Source organism: Heptranchias perlo, chromosome 5 (genome assembly GCF_035084215.1).
Source record: "Heptranchias perlo isolate sHepPer1 chromosome 5, sHepPer1.hap1, whole genome shotgun sequence".
Lineage (NCBI taxonomy): Eukaryota > Metazoa > Chordata > Chondrichthyes > Hexanchiformes > Hexanchidae > Heptranchias > Heptranchias perlo.
The window spans coordinates 56,781,716-56,793,808 of NC_090329.1; the positions used below are offsets into that span (position 1 = coordinate 56,781,716).

Below are 12,093 nucleotides of genomic sequence, written 5' to 3' on the forward strand. Positions count from 1 at the left end.
TTCTGCCAGGACCACTCGGCTCCGGACCTCATTACAGCCTTGGTCCAAACATGGACAAAAGAGCTGAATTCCAGAGGTGAGGTGAGAGTGACTGCCCTTGACATCAAGGCAGCATTTGACCGAGTGTGGCACCAAGGAGCCCAATAAAATTGAAGTCAATGGGAATCAGGGGGAAAACTCTCCAGTGGCTGGAGTCATACCTGGCACAAAGGAAGATGGTAGTGGTTGTTGGAGGCCAATCATCTCAGCCCCAGGACATTGCTGCAGGAGTTCCTCAGGGCAGTGTCCTAGGCCCAACCATCTTCAACTGCTTCATCAATGACCTTCCCTCCATCATAAGGTCAGAAATGGGGATGTTCGCTGATGATTGCACAGTGTTCAGTTCCATTCACAACCCCTCAAATAATGAAGCAGTCCGAGCCCGCATGCAGCAAGACCTGGACAACATCCAGGCTTGGGCTCATAAGTGGCAAGTAACATTCGCGCCAGATAAGTGCCAGGCAATGACCATCTCCAACAAGAGAGAATCTAACCACCTCCCCTTGACATTCAACGGCATTACCATCGCCGAATCCCCCACCATCAACATCCTGGGGGTCACCATTGACCAGAAACTTAACTGGACCAGCCGTATAAATACTGTGGCTACGAGAGCAGGTCAGAGGCTGGGTATCCTGCGGCGAGTGACTCACGTCCTGACTCCCCAAAGCCTTTCCATCATCGACAAGGCACAAGTCAGGAGTGTGATGGAATACTCTCCACTTGCTTGGATGAGTGCAGCTCCAACAACACTCAAGAAGCTTGACACCATCTAAAATAAAGCAGCCCGCTTGATTGGCACCCCATCCACCACCCTAAACATTCACTTGTAGGTTACGGAACTTCAAGTGCATATCCAAGTACTTTTTAAATGTAATGAGGGTTTCTGCCTCTACCACCCTTTCAGTCAATGAGTTCCAGACCCCCAAACCCCTTTTGATGAAAAAGTTTCTCCTCAACTCCTCTCTAATCTGCCTACCAATTACTTTAAATCTACGCTCCCTGTTTATTGATCTCTCTGCTAAGGGAAATAGGTCCTTCCTATCCATTCACCACCGGCGCACAGTGGCTGCAGTGTGTACCATCCACAGGATGCACTGCAGCAACTCGCCAAGGCTTCTTCGACAGCACCTCCCAAACCTGCGACCTCTACCACCTAGAAGGACAAGAGCAGCAGGCACATGGGAACAACACCACCTGCATGTTCCCCTCCAAGTCACACACCATCCCGACTTGGAAATATATCGCCATTCCTTCATTGTCGCTGGGTCAAAATCCGGGAACTCCCTTCCTAACAGCACTGTGGGAGAACCGTCACCACACGGACTGCAGCGGTTCAAGAAGGCGGCTCACCACCACCTTCTCAAGGGCAATTAGGGATGGGCAATAAATGCTGGCCTCGCCAGCGACGCCCACATCCCATGAACGAATAAAAAAAAGACTAGTCAGGTGGGCAGAAAAGTGGCAAATGGAATTCAGTCTGGAGAAGTGTGAGATAATGCATTTGGGGAGGGTAAACAAGGCAAGCGAATACACAATAAATGGTAGGATACTGAGAGGTGTAGAGAAACAGAGGGACCTTGGAGTGCATGTCCACGGATCCTTGAAGGTAGCAGGACAGGTATATAAGGTGGTTAAGAAGGCATACGAGATACTTTCCTTTATTAGCCAAGGCATAGAATATAAGAGCAGGGAGGTTATGCTGGAACTGTATAAAACACAAGTTAGGCCACAGCTTGAGTACAGCGTACAGTTCTGGTCACCACATTACAGGAAAGATGTGATTGCACTAGAGACGGTACAGAGGAGATTTACGAGGATGTTGCCAGGCTTGGAGAATTTTAGCTATGAGGAATGATTTGGCTGGGGTTGTTTTCTTTGGAACAGAGGAAGCTGAGGGGAGATTTAGTTGAGGTGTATAAAATTATGAATGGATAGGAAGGACCTATTTCCCTTAGCAGAGAGGTCAATAAACAGGAAGTGTAGATTTAAAATAATTGGTAGACAGATTAGAGGGAAGTTGAGGAGAAACTTTTTCATCGAGAGGGGTTTGGGGTCTGGTACTCATTGACTGAAAGGGTGGTAGAGGCAGAAACCCTCATTGCATTTAAAAAGCACTTGGATATGCACTTGAAGTTCCGTAACCTACAAGGCTACGAACCAAGAGTTGGAAAGTGGGATTAGGCACGATAGCTCTTTTTCGGCCTGCACCTACACAATGGGCCGAATGGCCTCCTTTACTGTAAATTTCTATAATTCTATGATATAAAGAGCTTTTTCATCACAGTGGTGAGGCCAGAAGTCTCACATCTGTCTCCCGGGTGTCATGGGTTGTTTTGTCCCTGAAAAAGAATGCAAAAAGTGAGAATTACCTTTGGTTACCATGCTATGCAGTAAAATCCAGATGTCAGCATGCAACCCACAATAGGTGCGATGACAGGTATCTGCAATTGTATGAGACTTTCATGCGGTGAATGAACGTATGGCTGTGAGTGAAGCAACACTTCCAGGTGAAGGCTGGGGGTTTCAAGGGCACTTTAATGCCTCCTGGGCATTGATGGCAAGCAATTCAAGCACTTTAACACAGCGTGAGAGGAATGTCATTGTTGGTGTCAAACATGCGTAATTCAGTGTATTCTGGGATGGTGTTGCTGGGTCCTCCTATCTTGCCTGTGGTAAGGCCAGTGCGTGGGATAGTTGTATTAGGACCCAGTGTGCTGGTTATCTCCTTCCATTGGCTCTGTGTTGCTCTGCTTGGAACTCTGCGCTGCTCGGTGTCAAACAGGGCCTCCCTCCTCAATCCCATTATCTCCAGCAGCACTCCCACAATTGTATCTGAGAACCCCCGGGCTCTCTGCCCTCTGCCAGATGTTATTATGATCATGAACTTTCTTTCCTGCTGCAAATTTGTTTTGGTGGATGCCCAGCCTTTTAATTTAATGTAGGCTTTGAAATTCTGCAGCAACATACTAGTTCCTGCTTCCCAAAGGATAAATTCTGAATCGCACTCCTCCCTACTACTGCTCGGGATTTCACCCGAACAGAAAATCCAGGCTAAAAAGTTCTGCTTTAACTGCCTCTGGCAGTCTAACAGAGTGGATCTTTTTTTCCCCCACACAGCACACACTCAATATTGATTTTGTTTCTGCATATGTTGCCAAATGATTCTCTGGAAACTAGTTCACTCTGCAATTTGGGTCAAGTGTTGTAAATAGTAAGTTCTCATTTTCCTGGCCATATAATAACCATTGTTGTGTTAAAAAAGAAGAAAATAACTTGCATCTATATTGCGCCTTTCACAACCTCAGTATGTCCCAAAGCACTTTACAGCCAATGAAGTACTTTTGAAGTGTAGTCACTGTTGTAATGTAGGAAAGGCAGCAGCCAATTTGTGCACAGCAAGATCCCACAAACAGCAATGAGAAAATGACCAGATAATCCGTTTTTCTTTCGTGGTGTTGGTTGAGGGATAAAAATGTTTCCTATATTACAACGGTGACTACGCTTCAAAATTATTTAATTGTCTGTAAAGCACTTTGGGACGACCTGAGATCGTGAAAGGCGCTATATAAATGCAAGCTATTTCTTTCTTCTTTAGTAACAATTCTAGTAGCTTCCAGTTCCACCAAACATAGAGCCAGGACTCACTGCAAGAATTTGAACTGTGAGAGAGACAGGAGTTTTGAAAAGCAATATCTAGGAGATGTAAGCAGGTAATTGTATTACAAACACCTCCCTACACGAATGTTTCTTTTTAATTAATGACAAGAGTGATTAACAAAGCTGATTTCACTCAGAGAATGATGTAGGAAATAGCTCTCTTTCAATAATCTCATTAGTGCATTGGGAAATTTGTCAGCAGCAGATCAATATCAAATGAGGAGGCAGAGCCAGATTTTAGATGATTTTCTTTTGGGATTCAATAAACTGCACAGCCAACTGGTTTATCAAGTTTAGGAAATTATTGGGTCCACATGGATAACTAGAAAGGAAAAGGTTTGGGACCGGTCTTCACTACACAAAGACTAGCAGCTGAATTGATGCCATGGTTCTCAAACCTGAGGGATGTCAATCCTGATGTTTTAGTTTCAATTCCACATTTATCACCAGTGTTTTCCTCATACTGATTTAAGCTTTAAATTTCTTAAAACTTTTTTTCTCTCCCCATTTTGCCTGATTTATTGCCGTTTGGAGGTTTCTTCCCACTGTACATCCTCCTCCAGGGGAAGGGGAAGGGTGTCGAGGTGAGACTAGAATCATTGGAAGTTCAGAGGAGCTGAAAAATATGGGGGACAGGCAGGGGGAAATTTGACTTGTGCCTAAAATGGGTGTGAAATCAGCAGAGCGACCAGGCCACTCACCCAAAGCCAGCCTTTAAGGACTGTTGGTTAGGCCAGTCACTGCCTGAGGCAAATGGATGGAACCTGCATGGCATGAATTCTGCCCATTTATGCCTGAAAATTGCAAACGGGATCCTATAACTCCGATTTGCATATTTAAATAGTGTTACGCCCAAAACAGGCAGACCTACTGCTTGTCTATTTACAGGCCCACCTGAAAATTACATCAAACGAGCTGTGGGCAATAATCAAGTGGCTGAGATGCTCCGAACTCCTCGGTTCACAACTGCTGACCTCCGTTTTTCAGGTTGAAAGTCGTCCTCACAGCTTCTCTAAACCCAAAGATTGAAGGCTTTGTACATTTTGATACACCATGGGCTCGATTTTCGGACCCCCGAGCCGGCGGGTTCGTGGTGGGGGGGGCTCCGAAAATCGGGGATTCCCAGGGCGGGTCCGGAGCCCGGCTCCAACACGCCCACTTCCGGGTTTCACAGTGACGCGCTTACATGCGTGCGTAGCCCCCTCATGCGGGACTCCCGCCGGCAATTAAAGCCGGCAGGATGCTACTTAAACTAATTAAGTAGATACTTCAGGTCATTAGCAGACCTGATTGAAATGATATTTTAGGAGGGATGGGATTTTCAACTCAACTGAGACTCTTTCCCGTACTGGGGGGAAACACTCCCAGTTGAAATGGATGTGTTGCAGCCACCAGCCTGTGGCAGCTGCAAATGTCCAGTTGACAGGTGAGGGGGGGATACCCTCACTCATTGCAGGAGGCCACTCTGTCACTTTGGACAAAGTTTAGCCTTCACCACCCTCCTCCTAACAATAAAATTCACAAACTTGCACACTTACCCCGGTGTCCAGACACATTTACCTACCTTGCGGACCCCCTCAAACGTACATCTTCTGGATGGGGGCCGCCGTAGCTGCAGTCATGACTTCCACGGAGGACGAACAGCATCACCAGCCTCGCCAGCCACGCTGTCCACCTCTGACACATGGAGCTCCACAACACAGTGCTGTGACACATCCACCTGCACAGCAGGAGGGAGGGCAACCACAGAGAGAGATGCGTCGCAGAAGGCACTACCCTCGCCACAGGGTCCACAGACCGAGGCTCAGCTTCCTGGACCTCTCTGAGCAGCAGTGCACACGGAGGCTCCGAGTCACTCGACATGTAGTCGTGGACATCTGCAGCCTCCTTCATGCCGAGCTGCTCCAGGCTGGCCTGGGCACCATCTTCTTACCTGTCGCTGTCAAAGTCACCACTGCCCTCAACAACTTCTCCTTTGCATCCTTCCAGGGTGCCACCGGGGACATCGCCGACGTCTCTCAGCCGTCTGCACAAAAGAGCCCTGCAAATACACCTACACCCACTCCGCAGTGACACAATGGGTGGCATCAGTTGTGGGTCTTCATAGTGATCCTCAGGAAAGGGCATTATTGCACAAACCAGACAAGATTTGCAAAGACGTGGCAGTAGTGGTGCCAATGTAATATGTAATGTGAGTTGATCAGAAATCAAATATAAGTAAAAACCATGACAAACCCTCAAACACCCATGTGCATCCCCTTCATGCTCACAACACGTTTGCCTTACGCTTCCTACTGCACACATGTGATACATGCCCTGTGGCTGCAGCACAAGTAGTGGCAGGTTGAGTGAGGCTGACCGTGAAAGAGATGCATGAGAGGGTGAGTATGAGATAGAGCCATGAGATTGTATGAGGATTGGGTTGAGTGGTAGTGATGGGATGAGTACTGGCGAGGTGAGTAAGTGCAGGTAAGATGAGGATGAGCTTTGAGTGGGTGTGAGGAGTGACGTGTTGGAGTTGTGTTGGCAGTGCAGAAGGAGATGTGGGGTGGGGGCGGTGATGTGGCAGACGGAATGTAGGGGAATGAGTAAGTGTACTCACTTTGGCTGACCTACTTAGATCATTGAAGTGCCTTCTGCACTGTATGCAGGTGTGCGATATGTTGGTGGTGCTGGTGACCTCCTCTGCCACCTCGAGCCAGGTCTCCGTGGTGGCAGAGGCAGGCCACTTCCTCCCGCCCGCCAGGGGGAAGATCTCTGTCCTCCCCCTCCTCCTCACCCCATCCAGTAAGACCTTTCCCCTGGGCTGCTCCATGCTGTAATTTTGCATATTTTCTGCAGCATCAGTCAGTGGAGGACTGCCCCTTTAAATAGGGCTCCTCCACCTGACAGCCTATGATATACCTGCGCAGTCCGCCCGCTGCGCAGCTTTCCAGCGCGAAACCCGGAATCCAAGATAAGTACCTTCAATTAAGCTGCGATCGCGTGTGGAGCACCCCGAATTCACTGGGTGCGTTACCCATGCGCCCAGTCATCCCCCTGCTGCCATCCCACCTCCCTCCTAATATCAGGCCCCATGTCTTCCTGTCCCCACTCCTTTTTCTGTGAGATTAATGTGTTGATGAGGACAATTTTCTGTTATGGATTCATGGTCACCTAAACTCGTTTTGTGACCTGAAAGAGTCACTCGAGAAAATAAATTGTTACCCTGTTTGTCAACTGAGTTCAACCTCCTGTTTGGGATGTGCAAGGATAATGTTTACCCATTGTGCAGTACTATATGGCACCCAGTTATCTCGTAAGCTTGATGTTTATGTTAACTGACAGTTAATCTGTGTTTAGTGAGATGCAGAACATACTGTAAATTTACATCACTTTTATCTCATTTTAATTTGATTACAGGCGAGAATTTGTGAAGATCAATTTCTGAAATGAAAGTTTCAGCGAATTGTGGGATTCATTATGTGTAAACATGAAAATATTTCTTGTTATTTGTATCAGTGCAGTTAGCTGCAGTGTGCTGGTTAGGAGAGTGCAATGGCAAGATTTCGGAAAATACAGCACTGGAAAACCCAGCGTGTTGTCATCAAGTTCATTATTACCCAAAACTTATATTTGCCAATGAATAGTAAACCATATTTGATAATGTAGTCAGGGCATTATGTTCGATTCATTTTTTAAATTTTCTATTATTTGTTAAATAAGGGAAGGGGGGCCTCGTAGTAAATAAAAATGTTTTTTTTAACTAAAAAATTTTCCCATTTAAGTAAATTCAAGGCAACTGTAGGTTTTACTCATCAGACATCCGTTCCTTCCAGACACGGCAGAAAAGATGACAGATAGCAATTAACAGACCATTTGCACATGACTGGCATTGAGCCACAGACTGAATTAGAATACTGTTGTGAACTGCAGCCAAGATGCAGCTGAGATGCAATAGCAGTACTTTGTGGTTAGTACTAATGTTTAACAAAATTGAAATCCTGAATCTTACTGGGGATGGGGAAGGGATTGAAATAACTGTTAAGGCACAGAAGGTGCTTTTATCATCATAGTTTGAAAATTACTAACCTGTTCCAAGAATTGGTGCATATGTATGTAGTACAGTCCACTTTTTTTGTCACATCTTTCATTTGGCTTCACCAGGGAAGAAAATCAGGTACTGAGCAGAAATTGGGAGAAGAGTTAAGGGAGGTGACTAAAAAGATGGGTTTTGAAGGTGGGGAAAGATGTAGAAAGGGTTGGTTGGGGGGGAGGGATTCTAGAGTGTAGGGCCGTGAGGCTGGAGGCTGTGCCACTGAGAGTGGAGTAGAGAGAGGAGGGGATGAACAGAAGTCCAGGTTCACAAGAGCAGAGGATGTGAACTAGGACATAGGGCTGGAGGAGGTTGTAGAGATATGGTGGAGTGAGGTCACAGAGATATTGGTAAATGAAAATGAACATGTTAAAATCAATATGCTGAGAGATGGGGAGCTAGTGGAGGTCAGCAAGGACTGGGCAGATAGGGGAGTGTGATGGGTACGAGATAGGATGTAGGTGGCAGAGTTCTGGCACAGATGGAGTTAATATAGGGTGGAGATGAGAGGCCAGCAAGCGTCTTGGAGAAATCCAGCCAGGAGGTAATGAAGATGTGGTTGAGAGTTTCAACAACAGCGGAAGTGAGGTCGGGATAGAAATGGAAGCAATGGCAGAAATAGGCAGTCTTAGCGGTGGATTCGATCTAAGGTTTAAACCCCAGTTTGGGGCTGCACAGGACCCATACATTGTGCACTATTGGGTTGTGTATGAGCAAGCAGCCAGTGAGGGGAATGGAATGGGGCTAAAATGCAGAGTTTCTGGTGAGAACCGAATAACGCAGCTTCAATCTTGTTAATTTCTACCTGGAGGAAATTCCGGGCCATCTGTAACTTGATGTCAGACAGGCAACTGGTGATAGGCTGTACAGAAATGAGAAGAAGGAATGCTCCCACAAATATATATTTTACCACAGGATCCAATTTTTATAAGTAAAAAGCAGAATGGTTGCCATTATGGCCGTGAGCTAATGCAGAGTCTCCCGTTACCTTGAATTTCCCACAGTTGTACCTGAGCCAATGCGAACAAAAAAATATTCGAGGTGTGAGTGCTGCACAGCAACATTAAGCAGGTTTAAGCTGTGGTTGGTAGGTTAAGAAGTGGCTCAGCACCACTACTGCAAGTACGTTCTGCTTGGCCACTCATTTGCACACTAGTTCAAGCTCACCTGAGAGTCAACTTCTAGATTCCAGAGACTGCTTTAAAAAAGGAGAAAAAAATGAACACCCAGTTAATGCTCTCTCTGTGTCAACAACAGCAACACAACAACTTGGATTTAGATAGTGTCTTTAGCGTAGTAAAACGTCACAAGGCACTTCACAGGAGCGATTATCAAACAAAATTTGACACCGAGCCACATAAGGAGCTGTTATGACAGGTGACTTGGTCAAAGAGGTAGGCTTTAAGGAGCGTCTTAAAGGAGGAGAGAGGGGGTAGAGAGGTTTAGGGAGGGAATTCCAGAGCTTAGGGTCTAGGCAGCTCAAGGCATGGCTGCTAATGGTGGAGCGATTAAAATCGGGGATGCACAAGAGGCAAGAATTGGAGCAGCGCAGAGATCTCTGAGGGTTGTAGGGCTGGAGGAGGTTAGAGAGATAGGGAGGGGTGAGGTAAAGTCAAGAGTAACTTTACCCTCTAGGTGTCCTGCTAATAAAGTGTCATGTAAGCTATTGAACCACACACTGCACAGAATGACATCAGCTAGGGGCCAACATTATTATACTGAGATGACCTCATGACATCAGCAGTAGTCTGGAATGTATGTTTTACAAAAGATAAGCAATATACAAACTGCGAGGGTAAAGTTAATCAGAATTTTTCTGTGGACGGATCATTCTGGGTCTCCCCTGGTAGCACCACATTCATAACATTGGCCCTTAGAATCTATACGCATTTTACTAAAAAGGTAATGGATCTAAAACAAATAATCCTGAATGACACGTTATCTCATAAATTGAATGATGCCAGAATCATACTTCGGTCTCCAGTGCAGAATCTGGATGATCAATGTATTATTTTTATGTTATTTACTGTACTCCTAAATGATTACAATGTAAAGGCTGATATTTATTTGTACATTTTCAACACTGGTGTGCAGAAATAACAGAGGAAATACAAACCTGTTTGAACAAGTATAATATCATAAATACAGAGACATTGAAAATGGCATCAGTTGATTTTCCAGAGCTACAGGAAACAGCAAAAATACTGATTCCAATTGCTCAAGCTTCATTACCATGATTAATGGCATTCTCATGGTTTGTGGCATCTTCCAAACTCTCTCGAGTATGCTTCAGCCTTATGACATATGACTGGATATCTGTCTTTGCCTCACACTCTGTCTCTGTCTCTTCCATTCTGTTTACGTCATAATACATCGCTTTGAAATAAGGCAAAAATCTAACTTAATAAATATAGCACTGATTCTTTGATTAAATGCTTAGCTCCAATTTGGATAACCTGAAGTTACAAAAAAAAAATTATTTGTGTAATCCATGTCTCCAGATGTTTTGTCGGAATCCACATATATCTATTTGGTCTGTTTTGCAGGAGAGTATATAGAGGGATTGACTGAACAGGACCTACTCCTAATCCATTCGTGTAGGCAGTGGACTACAGTGACTGCACATAGCTTAGAGGAGGGCCACTATGTGATTGGACCGAAGATCGACATCCCTCTACAATACCTAGGTAAGAAAAACAATAACATGAAAACAATGAGAGCTGCTCGTTTCCAAGTTTGGATGGTGTGTATAGGTTAATCCACGACTTGGACAGCATGGTGTGGGAGCTCAGTTTCACCTTCTGTACACAACTCAACATAATTTGATGCCTTGTTGTCTGCAGTTAGAAGGCAGTACATAGAAAGAAAGCAAGGCAACTACATTTTGTAGCCTCTCAACCAATTACCAGCAAAATCTTCACCGCTAAACACCGGGAGCCGTGTAGCATGATATGACTTGAAATGATCTAGGGTCGAGACATGTGCTGTCAGAGTGAAATAAGGAACAGGTATTGAAAGAAAAAGAAAAAGTGATGTACAGCTGACAGCCTCATAAACACCATTCTACTATCTGTACTATACTATTCTACTATAATGAATATCAGCTAGTTATAGCAACGTGACAACCAATTATTGGTGAGCAACAGCTTTAAAGACACTGAGGTAAACATGTGAAATAAAACTTCTTTCTGTGCTCAGTTCCATACTGAACGGAGTTGATTTGTATAAAAGCCTACATGGAATGTTAATGTGCTTTACACTAAAGTCACATGGGAGTAATGTGCTTATAGTGAATGCCTGGTTCTTGGCAAATTCAGGTCTTCAGTACAGTAATCATGGAGATAGTAAAAACAAGTATAGGAAATGTCTAAGAGCTATTTGATTTATTCATAAGAATAAATTGTATCGAAAGCTGGAAAGTCTATTTGCCAAAAATGAACTGCTTCAAGTCCTATGACAGTTGATCTGGAACATGACAGACTCTGAAGTAAGATCGGGAGTCTAAAGCTTAAAATTGCTGTTAATTGAACCAGTCTCACTCAGAAGGTACAATTTCTGTTAAACCCAAGCGATGAACCTCAGTTCTTCTGCATTGCACTTATGATAATTTCTGGTCATGAGGAGGGGCCAGCAGACATGCAGAACAAATAATCCTTTTAAACAGTCTGGCTCTGCTGCCTTATCGTTCTGCAAAGTATTTTTTTTCTTTTCTGTGTTATTAAAGGTGCTTCTGCATTCCTTTACTGATCTTATTGCTCCCCACTGCACATCTCGCTAAAGTTTGTACATTTTTCAAGTTTAGGCTTTGGCAGATTTCTGTCCAATTTCACTTGCCTGAGTGGCAGTGGGAATGCTATGAGTGGCACAAATTTATCCTGAGATTAACTTGAATAGCATAATTGCAGAATCATAGAATCATAGAATCATAGAAGTTTACAACATGGAAACAGGCCCTTCGGCCCAACATGTCCATGTCGCCCAGTTTATACCACTAAGCTAGTCCCAATTGCCTGCACTTGGCCCATATCCCTCTATACCCATCTTACCCATGTAATTGTCCAAATGCTTTTTAAAAGACAAAATTGTACCCGCCTCTACTACTGCCTCTGGCAGCTCGTTCCAGACACTCACCACCCTTTGAGTGAAAAAATTGCCCCTCTGGACCCTTTTGTATCTCTCCCCTCTCACCTTAAATCTATGTCCCCTCGTTATAGATTCCCCTACCTTTGGGAAAAGATTTTGACTATCTACCTTATCTATGCCCCTCATTATTTTATAGACTTCTATAAGATCACCCCTTAACCTCCTACTCTCCAGGG

General features: G+C 44.8%; 1 protein-coding gene across 3 annotated transcripts in view; it reads left to right on the forward strand.

The window, feature by feature from the left end:
• The window catches only part of gareml (GRB2 associated, regulator of MAPK1-like), a 154,442-nt gene that overhangs the window by 38,999 nt on the left and 103,350 nt on the right, over positions 1 to 12,093 (forward strand). For 2 of the 3 annotated variants that reach the window (XM_067984430.1, XM_067984431.1), the window contains exon 1: positions 10,373 to 10,461. Coding sequence is in view for 1 of the 3 variants with exons in the window: in XM_067984432.1 (XP_067840533.1) it covers positions 10,321 to 10,461 (141 nt within the window). In the remaining 2 variants the exon portion in view is untranslated. Of the gene's footprint in view, positions 1 to 10,320; positions 10,462 to 12,093 lie in introns of those variants that run through there. The other variant, XM_067984432.1, reaches the window with a different exon arrangement.